We start from the raw sequence: 20,555 nt of genomic DNA, 5'->3' as shown, positions 1-20,555 counted from the left end.
CTGTCTGTGTGGGTTTGATGGTGTTCCAACCAAATTTGTTCAAGTAAAATCCCTATCCGACCAAAACAGACGTGAAAACGATGACGTTAAATAAAGTTTAAAAGGTCTTGGCTGCCTCTTCGACCCTTTACCCAATCTACTGTGGATTTAATATAGTTATGAAACAAAATGTACAAGCTCCAATATGGGCCATTTAAAAATAATAAAGGTCTTAAAGCAATGCTCCTCCATACTGAAACATTAGGAGTTAGCTCAATATATGGACAAGAAAAAGAAAGTTCAAAGCACAAGATATTTCCATCACAAAAAGATTCATTTTTCCATTTTTTTTTTTTTAATTACCTGTTCAATGCCAGGCTGCAGTTTATTGAAGAGACTTCTCGTTTCCACATGCTCAGGTACAAAGCCCATGGTGCGGAGAACATGCAATGCAAGGCGCTCTTTCACGGAGCCTAGGTGGGAGTTTGTCGGCTGGGAACCATCTGCTCAAGACAAGAGGTTATACACTCTTTAAAAATATCACTGATACACCAAACCTCATCCAATATCTCGTTTAATTTGTGCTTTGCATTTTAAGATTCATATATCATGTGGCCTGTTACTTGTAGATGTCATTGATTTCTTAAGATACGCGACCCAATCTAAGATTGCTTGTATACCCATACCTTCTTACACCCATACCTTCTTACACCCATACCTTAGTTTGGCGACTTGCAAAGATGTGCATTTTGGATAATACATTAAAACAGTTTACTAAAGCTCAGGAAAAGGAGCATTATCAAGCATTTGCTTGGTGAAGAAATAGATTAGTCAAAATAAAATAAATATTTTGGTTTTATTAGCCTTCATCTCATTTGATTTATCACAAGCTTAGCTTATTCCATAAAAACTAAAGTACCATTTTAAAGAAATTTGCTAAATATAAAGTACACAGATTCCTAAAGCCTTGTTTAAATTGCGGTTGAAAGCAAGCAGTTGGACGTGGTGCAAATGGTTTTTCTCCCATGTTTTTTTTGGAAAAGGAGCAAAATCAAAGATTATGGAAAGTAAATAGAATTTTTCATGTGTACAATTTTCTTTGAGCAAAAGACAAGGTAGATTGTTTTTTCCAATCAATGCAAGCTATTCGCCAGACACTTTTTCATCATTTTCATTTCAAGATTTTAGAGAACCAAAGTGAAATGATGTTCACAAGTCACCCCTCCCTCCTCCCTCCTCCTCCCTCCCCCCTCCCCACACTTTTTTTCCTCCCCCAACATAAGCATCTCAAAATGACCAAGGCTAAATAATAAACTTAGATTATACAAAGCTTCAACATAATGACGATGAACAAAGTTTGAAGTACGAGTAACATCAATTTTATATATAATGATTTTCAGCTTGTTTTCCTCTGAGTATTATTAAATTACAAGATTTGTAAGCATTACGATACTATTGCACATTTGCTTGGCGTATTATCTATAGCACAGGCCACACGTTTTTGCCAACCAAGTAAAAAAAAAAAAAAAATAGTCGGGCTAAATGTGCAATTCATCTCACTTAAACAGCAAATCACGACTAAAGAACAAACGAGAAAGCATCTCAAATTACAAGGCGCGTCCACGTCAGTTTGTATTCAGATTTCTTCTTCCTCCATATGCTCAAAATAATGAAAACAGTTAAAAAGAAAAAAAAAATTGATGATTTTATGCAGCCTTGACCTTTGAGCTTTATATCTAAAAAAAAAAAAAAAAAAAATCAGCTTCTAGCTTTGATTTATGAACAGGTGAAAATTGCTGATTTTACACAACTTTGACGTTTCGATTTAAAAACCAAAAAACCATCTCACCTTTGATTAGTAAAGCCATTCAGTGTCCCAATATGCAAATTCGTAAAATTTCAGGTCAATCCGATGAAAATTGATGATTTGATGTGACGCTGACCTTTAACCTTTTGACAAAATTACAGACAAATACAGAGACGCAGACAGGCAGAGACGCAGACAGGCAGACAGACAGACGCAGGCAGACAGACGCAGGCAGACAGATGCAGGCAGACAGAGACGCAGGCAGACAGAGATGCAGGCAGACAGAGACGCAGGCAGACGCAGGTAGAGATGCAGGCAGAGACGCAGGCAGACAGACACAGGCAGACAGACACAGGCAGACAGACGCAGGCAGACAGACGCAGGCAGACAGATGCAGGCAGAGACGCAGGCAGAGACGCAGGCAGACAGACGCAGGCAGACAGACGCAGGCACAGAGACAGACAGGCACAGAGGCAGACAGGCACAGAGACAGACAGGCACAGAGACAGACAGGCACAGAGACAGACAGGCACAGAGACAGACAGGCACAGAGACAGACAGGCACAGAGACAGACAGGCACAGAGACAGACAGGCACAGAGACAGACAGGCACAGAGACAGACAGGCACAGAGACAGACAGGCACAGAGACAGACAGGCACAGAGACAGACAGGCACAGAGACAGACAGGCACAGAGACAGACAGGCACAGAGACAGACAGGCACAGAGACAGACAGGCACAGAGACAGACAGGCACAGAGACAGACAGGCACACACACACACACACACACACACACACACACACACACACACACACACACACACACACGTGATTGCAAAAATGAACATTAGCAATGCAACGCATTAGCACCATGCCAAAATGTAATTACCAATGTCATGGATGTTGTAGCTGGTATTCCGAACAATCAGCTTGTCTGCATCATAGCGAGGAGCTGGCCAACCCTTGACAGATGCAATTCGGTTCAAGAGAAAGCTTGGCAATACCTGGTCTCTCCACTTGTTTGGGCCAGACCTGAAACGACAGTCATCTCGTTTTCTACAAGCACAGGTAACAGGATTGCTTAGTCAGCAGAATGCTTGCCTCGAGAGATATTGGTTAGGATTTAATCCATAGCTGAATTAGATCTGAATAACGTGTCACTTTGATTTATTTCCAGCAAGTGGTACTGCATGTTTTTATGAGTGTACTTAATATTTTGGTATTCAAGATAGCAGACTCGTGAAGACAGTTGTGAAGACTTGGTCAGGTCAGTCTTTTGAGACTGCTACTGGTAACATGTAACCGAGTGCTACCTGCCGCATGGTCGGGTTGTCGGCGACAAAACCGACACACCTCACTGGCTTTGCTAGTATGGAGGGTGACTGTGACACCCTGCCAGGACCAAAAACAACACCTGCAAAGGGCGGATGAGCTCCCGTAGGGAGCCAACGACCATTCAGTAAGGATATGGTGTCTCCACCATCTCGCAAAGCTTACCTCCATTTATCCAATTCCCTCAACAACTTTGAGATATGCTGCACACAAACAAACAAAGAAATATGGCGTGCATAGCACGATATTTGTGAAATCTCTGAAATTTTACAAATATGGCCTATGTTGACCTTTTCATCGATGTTGACCTCAAAAATAATTGGTGGTTAAATTCAGTGACCTCAAATGCAAATCCTCTTCAAATTTCAAGTCAACAGGATGAAAATGTAGGATTTTGGAAATTCCACCTAAGTTGTTGACCTTTGGCCTATGTTGACCTTTTGGCCAATGTTGACCTCAAAAATACTTGGTGGTTGAATTCAGTGACCAGATATACAAATTCTGTTCAAATTTCAAGTTAATCAGATAAAAATTGAGGATTTTAGAAATTTGGCTGATGCTGACCTCAAACATACTTTGGTGTGTGAATTCAGTGACCAGATATGCAAATCCTCTTAAAATGTCGTCAATTGGATGAAAATTGAGGAATTTAGAAATTTGATAGTTTGTGACCTTTTGGCCGATGTTGACCTCAAAAATACTTGGTGGTTCAATTCAGTGACCAGATATGCAAAGCCTCTTCAAATTTAAAGTTAATCGGATGAAAATTGAGGATTTTAGAAATCTGGCCTATGTTGACCTTTTAGCCTACGTTGACCTCAAAAATATTTTGTGCTTGAATTCAGTTATCAGATGTGCAAATCCTGTTCAAATTTCAAGTTAATCGGATAAAAATTGAGGATTTTAGAAATTTGGCCGATGTTGACCTCAAACATACTTTGGTGGGTGAATTCAGTGATCAGATATGCAAATCCTCTTAAAATGTCAATTGAATGAAAATTGAGGAATTTAGAAATTTGACAGAGTTTGTGACCTTTTGGCCGATGTTGAACTCAAAAATACATGGTGGTTCAATTCAGTGACCAGATATGCAAATTCTCTTCAAATTCAAAGTTAATTGGATGAAAATTGAGGATTTTAGAAATCTGGCCTATGTTGACCTCAAAAATATTTGGTGCTTGAAATTCAGTGACCAGATGTGCAAATCTTCTTCAAATTTCAAGTTAATTGGATGAAAATTGAGGATTTTAGAAATCTGGCCTATGTTGACCTTTTGGCCTATGTTGATCTAAAATATAATTGGTACTTGAAATCAGTGACCAGATATGCAAGTCTTCAAATTTCAAGTCAATTGGATGAAAATTGAGGATTTTAGAAATTTGACAGTTGGTGACCTTTGGCCTATGTTAACCTATTGACCTTTTGACCCCAAACACAATAGGCTTTTGCTTATGACCAACTATCATTTAGTGAGGTTTCGTGAAGATCGTTTGAAAATTGTGACCTGTAGGCGACTGACATACAGACCGGCGAATAGACAGACAGAAGAAAAATCACTCAGAGTGACACTTGGCAAAAGATAAAGTTGAATGGCACTCAGTAGAGCATCCTTTTGACCTCAAAAATAATTGATGGTTGAATTCAGTGATCTGATATGCAAATAGTCTTCAAATTTTAAGTTAATCGGATGAAAATTGATAATTTTAGAAATTTCGGCCTATGTTGACCTTGTGACCTATGTTGACCGCAAAAATAGTTGGTGGTTGAATTCATTTCGCCGATATGAATATCCCATTCAAATTTAAAGTCAATCGAATGAAAATTGAGGATTTTAGGATTCTGAAAAAAGTGGTTGACCTTCGGCCTATGTTGACCCTTTGGCATCTGTTGATCTCAAAAATAGTTGGTGGTTGAATTCTGTTCGCTGATATGAAAATCCCATTCAAATTTAAAGTCAATCGAATGAAAATTGAGGATTTTAGAAATTTGAAATGGTTGTTGACCTTTGGTCTATGTTGACCTTTAGACCTATTGACCTCAAAAATATTTTGAGAGCAGGGACTTCGTGAGATCTGTGGGAGGGAGAGGGCTTGGGGGGAGGAGGCATGGGAAGGAGGGTGGGGGTGGGAGAGATATAAAACACATGGACATTGCTAGGACTTCCAGGAAATAAGTCGGAATTTCAAAAAAGTGGATAAATGAGATTGAGGAAACTAGAATTTGAAAGCCGAGTTACGGTTGGTGATGGATGGAAGTGGTGGAAGAGAAGGAGATAAAGGGTTCCGGACACTTGGCGGGGCGAGGAGAGAAGGAAAAAAATAATAATTTTTTTTGGTATTTAAAACGTTAGACAAAGGGTGGATGTTCGGGGAAGTTGGGGGGAGAAAAGAAAATCTAAGACATAAGCAATACAGCGAAGGAAATAACTTAAATACACAAAACATCGACGGGGTGAGGGAAGCCTCAAGTTACCAGCCCGCACACACGATGCGAACAGAAAACTATTTAATTGTGCACAAGTTTGCATGAATTGCAAACCAAGATAAACTCCAAACACACAGTAACACACACAATAAAATAACGAGCGGAAATCTGACAGACACAAATTGGAAAAATACTTAAAACTTTGAGAATTTTAACCTAAAAAAAGATAAAACAAACTCGGAAAACATTTTCCATTAAAGAGTAATGATGTCTCTTCTATTGGAATTGTAGAAGGTGGCTTGAAAACCGATCCACATGGGCGGTGTACAGAAGCATTTTTTTTTTAAATAACGATAAATAAAAGCGCAGGCAGATGGAATTTGCCGCACGTGATGTGAAACCGCGTATGTCGTCTCATAAAGAAATAAGCACACCTGATTGTGTGCGAGGTGCGAGGAGGTATTGGAGAGGAGTGCGAGGAGGTATTGGTGAGGAGTGTGAGGAGGTATTGGAGAGGAGTGCGAGGATGTATTGGAGAGGAGTGCGAGGAGGTATTGGTGAGGAGTGTGAGGAGGTATTGGTGAGGAGTGTGAGGAGGTATTGGAGAGGAGTGCGAGGATGTATTGGAGAGGAGTGCGAGGAGGTATTGGAGAGGAGTGCGAGGAGGTATTGGTGAGGAGTGTGAGGAGGTATTGGAGAGGAGTGCGAGGATGTATTGGAGAGGAGTGCGAGGAGGTATTGTTAGGCCGATATAGGCCGAGGCTTCAGACTTTGCCTTGCTCATGAGGCGATACTGTCGAATAAACTGTTCCAAACTGTCATTTGACAGGCTTTTTAGCAGTCCAAATATATTATTACATGTTACACATAAGGATGCAATGCAATTCAACAATACATTTGGAAACAAATATTTATTATTTCTTTCCATTTAAATGCAATCCCTGAAATATACGCATCGAGTTGGTAGAAATAAACATCTCACTCGTAGTAATTTTGAGGTAGGCCACAGCGTGCGCCGTAGAGACTAAGATAGCGATTCTCCAGGTCGATCTTCGTCTCACCAATCTTGTCATCCTTCATCAGCATGTCATGATCATACAGACGAACTTCCAAGTCTTTGTCAAGTGGGAGAGTGCAGGTCAACTCGTACATCCTGCACATGACACGTCAACAATGAATTGATATTGCAATGTTAAAGAATGCTTTTTTGTGTGAATGGTGTCCAGTTTAGATCAACTTGAAAAAAAATTTCACGAGAAAATTATCTTCAAGATTCCAATCACGAATATAAAGCAATACGTTTTCGTAGTCGTCAATTGTAAAGCAGGTCGTAACACTCAGGTGACAAATTCGACTAGTTAGTCCAACTCAGTTACTGCGGTTTGGTTAGTCACAATGCGCATAATTGTATTTTTTTTCTCTCCAACGGCCTAATCTCAGATCATCAACTCAGATTCAGACCAGGTCAATCCGAGGACATGCTGCTTCTGCTCTCCCAACAATTAATGGAGGCCCTCAATGTCAGACTTGAGATCACGGCCGGAGCATCCATATCGTGAACATATCTATCCATTGGACTGTCATCCTGCCTTGCTCTCCAAACTCTGCCAATGGCATCCAAGGCCAACTCCACACAGCTTACCGACTACTTAGACTCTCGAAGTGAATGTGTGGCTTTCAACAGAATCCTCTCATCTCTCCCTGTTAAGGCTGGAGTTCCCCAAGGCAGTGTTCTGTGCCCTGTGCTTTTTATTAATGATCTCTTTGACTCTGAATAATCCTGTCTTTGCTAATGGCTCCATCATCTGCCATAGCATCCCTCATCCTTCAGTTAGGCAGGCGCAGCCTCTTCCCTTTGCCGACCTTGATCTGGTCAAACACTTCGAACAAGTCTATCAATCCTGACGTCTCTCTGTGTCTGTCTCTCTGTGTCTGTCTCTCTGTGTCTGTCTCTCTGTGTCTGTCTCTCTGTGTCTGTCTCTCTGTGTCTCTCTCTCTCTGTGTCTCTCTCTCTCTGTGTCTCTCTCTCTCTCTCTGTGTGTGTGTCTCTCTCTCTCTCTCTCTCTGTGTGTGTGTGTGTGTGTCTCTCTCTCTCTCTCTCTCTCTGTGTGTGTGTGTGTGTGCGTCTCTCTCTCTCTCTCTCTCTCTCTGTGTGTGTGCGTCTGTCTGTCTGTCTGTCTGTCTGTCTGTCTGTCTGTCTCTCTCTCTCTCTCTCTCTCTCTCTCTCTCTCTCTCTCTCTCTCTCCTCTTGTCCTATTACATCATGATCTATTCATGGTTCTAGCTTTTCCATGAGCCTCCACTTTTGATACAAACAAAATAAGAAAATGCTCACCTCAATCATATGAATATCATGTAGGATTTGTGCAAGAAAAACCTCAACGTTACCCAGAATCCAGTGCAAAGGAGGAAAGCATTTTCTACTATCCATCTATTTCCTTTGTGAGTCCCTGATTGGCTGGAAAACCTCACGTGTGTAGCAACCCAGTGATAATTTTCGAATCCTCAGGTTTCAATGTATTTCAAGGACTGGGATGATAACCAAGATATACGCACACTCGCCTGAGCTGTCGACCATGGGTTTGAATCTCGATCCAGCTAAAAACTGTCGTGCCAGTGTTTCACAAGCAGGAAAGTTATCATGTATTCCATCAGTTGGAAGTTAAACTGGGCATACCATCTCTCACCATTAGATGGACGTTAAATATCTGCATCAATCGCGAACAGTAGACGATCACTCGCACTCTGGCAAAAAAAAAAAAAAAAAAAATCCTGCTCTAAACTGCAGGGGGCACCATCTCAGTGGCACAGCTGAGCCCCCAGCGAGTGATGCCACTCGCAGCCATGTGCTGCTTATGAAAGAAGAAGAAGAAGAATTATTTATTCAGAGCAGAGAAAGTTCAGCAACATCTGGTGTTGAATAGTTGACTATATGAAAATTTACATTCAAACATCTCAATTATATACAAATCTATTAATGTCAAATTAAGCCACACAGTTATTGGTTGACAAACAAAGGCAACAACAAAACTTTATTTACCTTTACATGCAGACTTTAAGAACACTCAGCACTGAAATAGCATTCAATGCAAGTACATACATTCAGAGCACAAACTTTGTGTAAAGTACAATTTCAAAAAGTAAGTAGTACCTGCCAAAAACTGGATTCAGTGTGTTGGGCTTGTAATTATCAGAATCATCGACCCTGTGCTTCCCCAATTTGATCTTGATGTAAGGATCACACTGTGCAAGGTGAAACACATGGCATGTACAGGATAACGCTGGCACGGAATACACATCTATGGCTTGTCAATGGTCATTTTATCATAAATACAACTTGGTATCACTTATTGTAAGTGTAAAAATGTTGTGGGGCTCTCGACAGGTGAGATTTTCGCTGAAACTATTATCGGTGTAAATACACTTGCCGTTGTAATTTTGTTTTGGCATCTTGACCTGAATCTCGCGTCTAGTGTATTGTGTATGGTATGCAGGAATGTGGGATTGTGTATGTAATACGAATGTACTGGATGGCTACAGGTCGGAAATACAGGCTCAGGAAAAACAATTATTCTCCCGAACGAGCCTGTGCCACAACACATCACAGCGATATGGATATAATTTCGACCTTAAAATATTCCACAACTAGATGGTATTCATAGAATACTTACCCTGCACAATCAACTTGGTGTGAGCCAACTCTTCTGTTTTTGAACATTTCTTTTTTTTCTTTTATCCAATATGGCTGCCAGACCACGTAAGCGATTACATCATAAATTTATATTCTCTAATATAATTGTTGCATAGATCATGCTCAATAAATCTCAAACTGATCAGACTAAGCACTGTCCGTCGAATTATGACGTCGTAATTATGGCACCAATGACGTCATCGTTAACAACACCTATTCCCCATATGGAGTTATTTACAATGAGCCACGTTTCAATTTTTTCCATAGAGCGGTTTTGGAGATAAAGAGGTGTAACGTTTTTTGGTTTTTCCAAGATGGCGCCTGTAACACATGACCTATGACGTCATGATCATTAAAATATTCTAAAGGAGGAGGTGCTCCTATGGTGAAAATTGTGTCCATCAGACCAACAGTTGCTGAAAAAAAAAAAAAAAAAATGATCGGATGGATCAGTTATATTTGTCAAATTATGACGTCATAACGAAGGCACCGATGACATCATCAACATATCTTATTCCCCATGGGGAGTAGTTGACAATGAGCCAAGTCTCAATTTTTTCCATGGAGTAGTTTCAGAGATATAGAGGTGTTCGGTTTTTCCAAGATGGCGCCTGTACCACGTCACCTATGATGCCATAATCATTAAAATATTCTACAGGAGGAGGCCCTCCTATGGTGAAAATTTCGTGTCAATCAGACTAAGAATTGCAGAGAAAAAAAAATTCATACTGATCGAATCAAGTGCTGCACTTGTCGAATTATGACGTCATAATTAAGGTGCCGATGACATCATCATTAACATATTGTTATGTCGGGTGGGGTAGTGATATGTAGAGCCAGCTAGATCTGAATAGGTAACATGCTTCATCTGTCGCGGTAAGGAATCTACCTTGTAATAAGTTTCATGTGTAGGCGTTTTGTCGGGTAAGATGTATACTTGTGAACATACCAGGATGTTCGAGTGGTAAGTAGTGTAGGGATTAAAGAGTAGCGCCCCTGTGTGTCCACACCTGGTAGCCAAACCTTTGTCCCTTATGGCAATGCACACCTGTAAACACTTAGTTAGGATCTCCTTAGTGCAACGTTAAATGACTCCCTTCCCCGACAGTGACTTTGAAAGATGAACAGGCAAGGAAACCTGGCCGGGGCACCGCCGATGATGGCCACCGCCAATTACACCCCCGACAGGCCTAACCACCGAGTGCCACGCGCTATCACCAGCTGCACCTACGAGCTATCACCACGCCACACGCTACGTGCTATCACCAAGCTACGGTCCTGTGATTGGTCGGCGCACTGGGCGCGAACCTCCAGCCAATGAGTGCGAGGCGCGAAGCTGGAAGGTTCGGTGGAAGTCGCTGGTTGGTAGCGCGCCAAGGCTGACGTCACCGAAAAGGTTATTTAAGGGAGCGCCGAACGCCATTTTCGTCTCTTCTTCGTCCTAAGCAGCTCTGGCAGTTTCTAGCGGCTCTTGCATCTCTTGCAGTCCGTGCTCTTGTTTGCGCAGCTAGCCTTTTTGGACATCCGGCGCTTCGTCTCGAGTCATAGCCCAAGTGGAGTTCGCTTGCTTCTTGCACGTTTGCTTCGGGAGAGCTGACGGAGGTGGCAGGCCGATCGTGTGTGAAGATCGACCTCGCTTGGAGCCGCTATCCTGCGTTGGACGCGTGGTGCTTTTCCTGCTGTGGGACCTCGTGGGTGCTTTGGAATTTGGAGCAAGGCCTGGTGGCGGAGCGAGCACGAGCGGAGCTTGGAGCCGCGTGGTGGACGATACCAAGGCAAGACGAGGGACAGATAAGGCCAATCCCCATTACATTTTACACAACGTGTTCTTTTCCTTTAATTCATATTCCTGTGTCTCGTTTCTGATATATGTGTGTGGGGACGTCCCGATTTAGGACAATTTATTACCGGCGCGTGCTTTTTCCTGTGCCTTTTTACTTTAATAAACCCTTGTATTGTTTTCCATCCCCTGTTAAACCTGTGCCCACTTGAGTTAATTGCCTCTACAGGATCGGAGTGTCTGCAGTTAAGTGCTTCCACAGCTTCCATTTTCCTCCTTCCTCCCGCGCGACAAAAAGCCGAATCCGTGTTTGGTTATCGCCTCCATTAAATCCGTTTCGGTCCTTCCGCGACCTTCTGGTGTTAACCGGAGTCGCATGACAATATCTTATTCCCCAAGCGGAGTACTTGACAAAGAGCAATGTTTCAATTTTTTTCCATGGAGCAGTTTCGGAGATATAGAGGTGCAACCTTTTTCGATTTTTCCAACATGGCGCCTGTACCACATGACCTATGACGTCAATTATCATTTTAAAAATTCCACGCCAATCGGACTAACAGTTGCAGAGAAATTTTTGCTTTTTCATACTGATCAGATCAAGCGTTGTACTTGTCGAATTATGACGTCATAATTAAGGCAACGATGACATCATCATCATCAACATATCTTATTTCCCATGGGGAGTACTTGACAATGAGCCATGTTTCCATTTTTCCATTGAGCGGTTTGGGAGATAGAGGTGTAACGTTTTTCCAAGATGGCGTCTGCACCACGTGACCTATGACGTCATAATTATGAATAAAAAATTTATACAGGCGGAGGCGCTCCTAGGGTAAAATTTCATGTCAATCGGACCAACGGTTGTCGAGAAAATGAATTTTTAAAATGCAGACATGGCACACGGCACACGTACGTAACTGAATGCTTAACTCCGCTTTTCGATTCGCGAGCGCAGGGTAACAATGCTATTAATCTTGATGTGTATGCAATATGTGATTACAGGTGGTTTGTGGGGAAAAGAGGAGCAGACATGATTGCAAGTGACTTGGGTCGGGCCAAGCTGGGGGGACGTGTGGAGAGGGGGGTCTCAAAATTAGCATCTCCAAAACAATTAAGCTGTCCTTGGTGGTGAGGGGCAGAGTACAAGGCAGTTTTCAAGCATCAAGATATTTATCGTTGATTCCGAGAGAAATATTGCCAGGGCATCACCACACACCTCCAACCAAAATAACCAATGTGCAATGGTCACAGATTTTCTCAATTTCGTATCAACACCGGTATGCAACAGCACGATTGCTTCACTCCATCAGCAAACCATTTACTTATTGAAATGACACCTACTATAGCCTTCAATAAGCTGAGATATACCGTAAATGCAAAAGTTGCAGAAAACTAAATTTTCTTTACTAACAAAGAAAAAAAGCAGCATCCAAGGTGAAACTATGCAGACCAAACATTCTGTGGTAGAAGGATTTGGGTGGTATACATAAAGGTTTACAGCATCTCCAGCTTATTAACATCCACCCACATCTTTTGAGGTCCACTGACTCCTTCTGTTTATCTAATGCAGTTTCTTTTTAATTGGAGTTGAAAACAAGACCCATGATAAAATATTACAGCAACAGACAAGACAAAATGACGGAATATGACGGAGTTGTGGTTGTACCTTGCCGTTGGAATCCTTTGGTTGCAAGTTAATTCCCTGAATAACATAAACACGCACAATGCAATCCTGGAGACCCACGTCAGGCAAGTGTTTGAACTGCAGAGGTGGCTCTGGATACGTGGGATCATCTGGCAATGGATAGATCCTGAATGAACCCTGAGGAAGCGACACAAATATATGATGTTGCAGGAAAGAGGGAACATGGAAGGCTATTCCTTTCTGGCAAAAAAAGTAAACCACAATGTTCTGTAATTATGTCCTTTGGCCAAAATATCTACATCATCCAGGAGGGCAGATAACTCATCCATTACAATTGATGATTTCAAATTTAATATAATGTGTTGAAAACAAAATTCTGCAATTTGTTTGAGAATATACAAATACATTGTAACCATATACAATCATACTAAAACACGCCATTTTGTGTCCGTCTGTCTGATGAATTTTTGACGCCAATACATTCTGTCGTTACTTATCCAATCTCAACCAAACTTGACAGGATGACGAAGGGTTACATAATGAAGGTTGTAGCACATTCATTTCCCCCCCACCCATAGGGGGTTTTCTCCCCCAACAGTTCCCCGCCATTGCCGTCAATGGCATTGCCTGTTGAGGTGTATATCAATGTTAAATTAGCTTTATCGTGGCGTTTGTCCAAGGAAGAGGATTTTTATCGTGGCGTTTTTCCAAAGACGTTTTTAATAACAAAACAAATGATAATCGCATATTGTTAATGTTATTACAAAACAATATTAATACTAATAATGTCCCACTTCCCCCAAGGCGTTTTTCCTGCAGTGATAACGTGTATAAATAGCTTATAGTTACAATGGTGTTTCCGTGGGACCAATAGCTTCTACAGGAAGTAAAAATATTATAAACCACAAACACATATGCTTAGCTTTTTTAAAAGTTGCTAATGGTCTTTATATAACACTAAATGAAGAAATTTGGAGGAATCCCGACATCCGTGAAGTAAGGTTTACTTACAGAACAAAGCGAAGATCTACAGTACTCTATATAACCCACAAATGTTGGATTCATAACATGGCCCTTTTTTGCCGCTACCGTGGCATTTTTCGTAGCGAACTTTTGAAACTCGCTCCTGCTATTTGATATGAAACTGAAAGGGAGAAGCTCGGGTTGTGCTCCTTTACCAAGCAGCTAGCCAGCACTTGCCAAGCCAGCCGTTCCTTAACGGTTTTGAATGGAGTGCTTGCTCAAATGCTTAAACCACTTGGCGATCTCTCCACAAGAAACTTGGTAAATGAACACACACCCAATGTTCTTGAGATCCGACCATAGATCGACTGTAATCTACATACCCCAAAGAGGAATGATCCTTTTTTCCGCTCCCATAGTGAGAGGGTGTACTAGTTGTTAAAATCTCAGACTATTATGACTCTCCATTTCATATAGGAATTGCTATAAAATCTAAGCAGTCATGTCATCTTACTATAATTCACCAAATGTCCATCTGTCTGTTCGAAGGTACAGTAAAAACTGCTGAACCGATCGCAAAGATATTTTGGGTGGGTAATCCTTGGACCCCAGGGAGTAAAATAGGCTATTTAGTTTTCCCAATTTCAGCTTTGGTGTCCAGCATTCTCAGGTTTGGACTCCCACATAACATTCGCGTTCGCATAACGTTCATTGTGACGATGTTCTCATTGTGACGATGTTGTGACGATGTATGTGTTCACGGTAGTGTTTGAGGTGACGGTGTGAACGTAATTTCGTAATGTTTTTCGTTTCGTAATCATTTAATGAACGTTTAATGTTTAATGAACGTTTAATGCCCTTTGATGTCCGGAGCCGCATGCGCGCTACATTGGACGGGCCAGCGTGTGCCTTGCCCTTCGCCGTCAGGCTCGGGTAAACCGCTGAGCCCCATCCTTGATGGGGACTGGGGCTTGAGACAGTGTCCCACGAACAAGGAATTCACAGTAAGCGCGAGTCATCAGCTGGCGTTGATAAAGTCCCTGCCCTTTGTACACACCGCCCGTCGCCGCACAAACATCACAATGAAACACAATCACAATTCACATATTCGTGCAATTCGAGAAAAGGAACTTTTATCAGCAATGTCGTCTATCCTGAAGTTCTAAGCTGAAGAAGAGGTACAAAATCATTCAATTCTTTTTTCCTAAAGAAAAGTGTACAGTTGATACCACGATTTGAAACACGATGGAATAATATTTACCGATATGAACAGTGATGCGGCTTTTATTGAAATTCTAAAGATACTGTTTTGATTTTGTTGATTTACGTGTGATATGATTTGACGGATGTTTTGTATGAATAGTTAAAAAAAAAAAATTTCTGCCTTCAATTTCTGATATTTTGCCTTTTCATTTCGGCTTCCCAATTGAAGCCCCGCCCGTAGGGCGGGTACCGTTGCTGTTTATAAAATGGCATCAGTAAGGCCTCAATTTTTTTTAAATCAAAATAACCAGCATGAATGACCAAGCTAAACATATGTATTGTTGTGGTTTTTGGCTTCTAGTGAGTAAAATAATCAATCTTCCATATAATGTTAGTTATTTCATACTATCTGTTTAGTTAAGTGTCATATCCAGACCGACCATGATCACAACATTATGAAAACATGCACACCTGCAATTAATGTTCTATAGAAATATTATGGAACATTTTTTGCCTGCCAGCCCCGAGAAAATAGTTGCAACTTCAAGAAAAAAAAACTTTTTCACAATCGAGGTCAGGTATTGACAAAGTCAGACTGCAGACTTGATTAACACTTATTGACATGAAAACGGATTCAACTCTGACATCATGCTCTACAATAAAGGGGAAATTATATTATGACATCTCCCAATCAATGATGCTACCTGCAGCAATGCACTGCATTCTAAACAACTATAGTGTTTGTTTAAAATCAACAAAATTATTATGACATGTTTATGATGATCAGAAAATTAGCAATTTAATGGTTTCATAAAATTGCAATGCTAAAATTCACAAATTCTGCAGTTTTACTATTTTGGTTAAACTTGTACATCACAAGGTACTGTGGGCTTTAAACAATTGTTGGTTCATGATCAAACACACCTTGAACTCTCCTGCGATTGTCTGATCTTCATCACTCTCATCCACCTTTCCACGGTACAACGTAAACGCCTGGCAGAAATCCCGCAAACCATAGAATTCTTTCACCTCCTCCAACTCTGTGGGGTACACCTGTAGGCCAAATATTGAGGAAAGTACAGAAGAGTTTAGGGGAGGGTCGGAAGGAGGTGATTATGTCAGTTATTTTAACGCAATAAAATCACAAAGCAAGTCATCGGAAGTTTTGGAAACATGAAAAATGCAAGCAGCACATGGAATTTTGAAAAGGGGAGAATTTTCCACACTACTCAAGTACAGATCAAATCAGATGATATCAACACCAACAACACTCCAACCTAACTGAACCCTTTAATGTGAAGGTTACTGTTTTTCTATCTCTTTCCATTTAGATGCAATCCCTGAAAGATGTGCATTTGTGCCTCCTCTCTATCTCTCTCCTATTTGGTATCTCATTCCCTAACTTGTGTTCAACTTGTGCTTGCTCAGTTGTTTCGTTTTTGTTTAAAAACCCAAACTTTTCCTGTTTCCCGAAAGCAAGCCTTACTAGAGCCAATTTTAAAGAATGGTAATCGTTCAAACCCATACAACTACCGTCCTATTGCTCTGACTTGTACTATTTCCAAAGTCTTTGAATGTCTTCTCAATAACCATTTCCAAGCTCAAGTACAGCTCAAGTACAGATCAAGTACAGATCAAGTCAAGCATCTTGAATCTCGGTCTTCTATCTGACAATCAATATGGCTTTCGCAAGGCAACAACTACCAGTGATATTCTTTCTTACATTACAAATGTTTGAGCCTCTTCTCTGAGACTTTGGGGAATCCTTTTCTGTAGGCCTTGACATCTCAAAAGCCTGACAGAGTTTGGCATCGGGGTCTGATAGCCAAGCTTCCCACCTCCGGCTTTCCTGCTTCACCCTGCTCTCTCGTATCGAGCTTTCTCTCCGACTACTCTATCTCCGTAATTGTTGGTGGTTCAACATCTCCCTCCTTCCCTATCAAAAGAAGTGTCACTCAGGGTTCTGTCCTGTCTCCAACGCTCTTCCTTCTTTTTATCAATGACCTTCTTTCTTCTACAAATAACCAAATGCACTCATATGCTGATGACTCAACATTACATTCCTCCATGTTTTTCCCATCTGCTCCATCTTCCCTCACTCAATCTATATCTCCTTTGATCACAGTCACCTCTTTAAGATCGGATTTGGACAGTATCTCCCAGTGGGGCAAATGTAATCAGGTTAAATGCAATTTTTTTAATTTTTATTTTTGTATACTGAATCGAGGCTCGTGAAAGAGCTAACATTTATTTCACAAACAAATCAACCAGACAAACAAAATATACAAAAGAGGGAGTGGAAGCCAAGATGGGGAGAGAAGGGGAAGCACACAACCACAACATTTGAGAGCAGGGAGAAGTGTGGGAGGGAGAGGGCTTGGGGGCAGGAGGTGTGGGAAGGGGAGGGGGCGGGGAGGGGGAGAGGTATAAAACACATGGGGACCGAAATTAGCGGGGGTAGAAAAGATCAAGGTTTTGGATGGGGGAGGATAAGAGATGGTGGTGAACAGCTGTTTAAAAGACCTGGAGGGTAGAGTGGGATTGAAGAGAGTGAGGGAGTTTGTTCCAGAGGCGGGAGAAAAGAGGAATGAAGGAGTGAAGGTGAGCAGAAAGTCTTGATTTTGGCAGTTTAACCATAAGAGGGTTGCAGGCAGATCTTGTGCGACCTGTAGGAATATTTGGGGGACAGAGCCCAGAGAGGGCTGGGGGGGCAAGGCCAGAGAGGAGTCGGTAGAAGACGGAAAGACCACCAACCTGCCTGCGGTGAGTGAGTGAAAGGCCCTTGGAGTTAGCTTCATCGCGGGAGATTCTAATGATTCTGAACGCTTTGGTTTCAACAGCGTGAAGACGGGCTAGGTGTGAGGCAGGAGCACCAGACCAGAGGGGAGAGCAGTATTCCATAGAGCTGCGGATGAAAGCCTTGTATGTGGTGAGGAGCTCAGGTGTGTCAAGGAAGGACTTCACACGACGGAGGATGCCCAGTCGGCGACTGGCTTTGGAGGCCAGATTTGAAATGTGGTTTTCCCAGGAAAGATCATGGCAAACAGTGAGACCCAAAAGCTTGAGTGACAGAACTTCTTGGAGAGGATTATTCAGAAAGTGGATGGGAGGGTTTTCCATTCGGTCTTTTCGGAGAGACATCGTAAGAGTGTGAGATTTATCAGGATTGAAAGACATGTTCCATTTGTTTGCCCAGTCTGTGATTTTGTCCAGGTCTGCAGAGAGTGAGGAGGCTGCAGTCTGCCGATCTGAGGGATGAGGAATGGAGCGACAGAGAGTAGAGTCGTCAGCAAAGAGATAGAGAGGATTTTCAAGAGAGTCAGAGAGATCATTGATGAAGACCAGGAAAAGCACAGGGCCCAGAACACTACCTTGGGGAACTCCAGCCTGAACAGGGAGAGGAGATGAGAGAAACCCATTCAGGGCCACACGTTGACTACGACCAGAGAGGAAGTCCGCCAGCCATGCGTGGAGATTTCCATGGATACCAAAGGAGGAGAGTTTGGTGAGCAGAGCAGGGTGCCAGACCGTATCGAAGGCACGTGAAATGTCAAGGGAGACAGCTCTAATTTCCTGTTTGGCGTTGAGGACCTCCATCCATTGTTGAGAAAGCAGAAGCAGCATGTCCAGAGTAGAGTGACCAGGTCTGAAACCAAATTGATGATCAGAGATCAAGCCATTGGAGAAGAGGAAAGATTTCATATCTGAAGCAATGATGGATTCCATGACTTTGCTGATAATTGGGAGAAGGCTGATTGGTCTGTAGTTGCTGGGATCTGTTTTTGCACCTTTTTTGTGCAAAGCGGTGATGTTGGCCGATTTCCAAGCAGATGGCAGATGACCTTGAGCAAAGGAGAGGGTGAAGAGAACAGAAAGAGGGAGTGAAAGAGCGGAAGAACATGATTTTAGGACCCGTGGGCTGATGCCGTCAGGACCAGTTGCAGAATCAGAGTCGAGGGTTGACAGAAACTTTTCCACCTTGTCAGGAGGAAAGGACACAGAGTCCAGGAGCAGCTGGGTACGACTGGGTATGGTGGGTACAGAGAGGGATGGGTTTGGGACACAAGATTTAGAGGCAAACACAGAGTTGAGGCATTCAGCTTTTTCACGTGCGGAGTCAGCCGTTAAGCCGTTTGAGGTGACGGAGGGGATGGAGGGGGAACAAACACCAGAAACAGATTTGACCAGACGCCACCAGGATTTGGAAGAGGGAGACAGACAAGAGAGTTCGGTCTTGAGAACGGTGAGATATTGTTTCCTGGCTCTCCTGAGGGTGGACACACACTTGTTTCGGGCTTTGTGAAAGGAAATGAGATTTCCTTCCGTTGGATTTGCTTTCCAGGAGACGAAAGCAAGTTGTTTCAGGGCAACAGCCTCACCACAAGATTCCGTGTACCATGGACGGGAGGAAGGGTATGACAACTGAAGACGAGATGGGATAAATCTGTGCATGAGAGAGAGCAATTTACTTTGAAAGAATTCCCAGGATGAGTTGATGTCAGAGGCGGTAGAGATGGGAGACCAGTCCAGATGATTGATGGCTGCTTGAAGACAGTGCCAGTTGGCCTGAGTGAAATGCCAGACTCGTCGACGCTGAGGAGGCTCTCTGAGAATGGTGAGAGAGATGTCCACTTTGACAAGCACATGATCAGATGAGCCGATTGGAGCAGAAGAAGAGCAGCAGACATTTTCAGGGAAGTTTCAGGGAATGCTTCTAAAACTCAATTTCACCCCATCTACAGTGCATTCAGAAAGTATTCAGACCCCTTCACTTTTTCACATTTTGTTATGTTGCAGCCTTATGCTGAAATCGTTTAAATTCATTTTTTCCCTCATCAATCTACGCTCAATACCCCATTATGCCAAAGACAAAACATGGTTTTAGAAAGTTTTGCAAATTTATTAAAAAGACAAAAAACTGAAATATCACATCGACATAAGTATTCGGACCCTTAACTCAGTACTTAGTTGGAGCACCTTTGGCAGCGATTACAGCCTCGAGTCTTCTTGGGTATGACGCGACAAGCTTTGCACACCTGGATTTGGGTATTTTCTGCCATTCTTCATTGCAGATCCTCTCAAGCTTTGTCAGGTTGGATGGGGACCGTCGGTGGACAGCCATTTTCAGGTCTCTCCAGAGATGTTCGATTGGGTTCAAGTCAGGGCTCTGGCGGCGCCACTCAAGGACCTTCACAGAGTTGTCCCGAAGCCACTCCTGTGTTGTCTTGGCTGTGTGCTTAGGGTCATTGTCCTGTTGGAAGGTGAACCTTTGGCCCAGTCTGAGGTCCTGAATTCTCTGTTTCAGGTTTAGATTAAGGATGTCTCTGCACTTTGCTCCATTCATTGTTCCCTCAACCCTGACCAGTCCCTCAGTCCCTGCTGCTGAAAAACACCCCCACAGCATGATGCTGCCACCACCATGCTTCACTGTTGGGATGGTATTGGGCAGATGATGAGCAGTGCCTGGTTTCCTCCAGACATGACGCTTAGAATTGAGGCCAAACAGTTCAATCTTGGTTTCATCAGAGCACAGAATCTTGTTTCTCACAGTCTTAGAGTCCTTTAAGGTGCTTTTTTTGCAAACACCAAGCAGGCTTTCATGTGTCTTTCACTGAGGAAAGGCTTCCGTCTGGCCACTCTGCCATAAAGCCCAGATCGGTGGAGTGTTGCAGTGATGGTTGTCCTTCTTGAAGTTTCTCACATCTCCACACAGGATATCTGGAGCTCAGC

The 20,555-nt window shown here is 42.5% G+C and overlaps 1 protein-coding gene across 2 annotated transcripts in view; it reads right to left on the bottom strand.

The window, feature by feature from the left end:
• Window positions 1-20,555, bottom strand: part of LOC137423207 (myoferlin) — a 213,775-nt gene that overhangs the window by 49,975 nt on the left and 143,245 nt on the right. For both annotated transcript variants that reach the window (XM_068110102.2, XM_068110103.2), the window contains exons 41-46: window positions 15,750-15,878; window positions 12,681-12,836; window positions 8,695-8,786; window positions 6,526-6,696; window positions 2,677-2,819; window positions 343-482 (exon numbers count right to left, since the gene is read on the bottom strand). In XM_068110102.2, the coding sequence (XP_067966203.2) occupies window positions 343-482; window positions 2,677-2,819; window positions 6,526-6,696; window positions 8,695-8,786; window positions 12,681-12,836; window positions 15,750-15,878 (831 nt within the window). The remainder of the gene's footprint in view (window positions 1-342; window positions 483-2,676; window positions 2,820-6,525; window positions 6,697-8,694; window positions 8,787-12,680; window positions 12,837-15,749; window positions 15,879-20,555) is intronic.

The sequence above is a fragment of the Myxine glutinosa genome, chromosome 3, assembly GCF_964187855.1.
Source record: "Myxine glutinosa chromosome 3, kmMyxGlut1.1, whole genome shotgun sequence".
Classification (NCBI taxonomy): Eukaryota; Metazoa; Chordata; class Myxini; order Myxiniformes; family Myxinidae; genus Myxine; species Myxine glutinosa.
The sequence above is the reverse complement of the archived record's forward strand: the minus strand, read 5'-3'. Positions and strand labels throughout refer to the sequence as shown.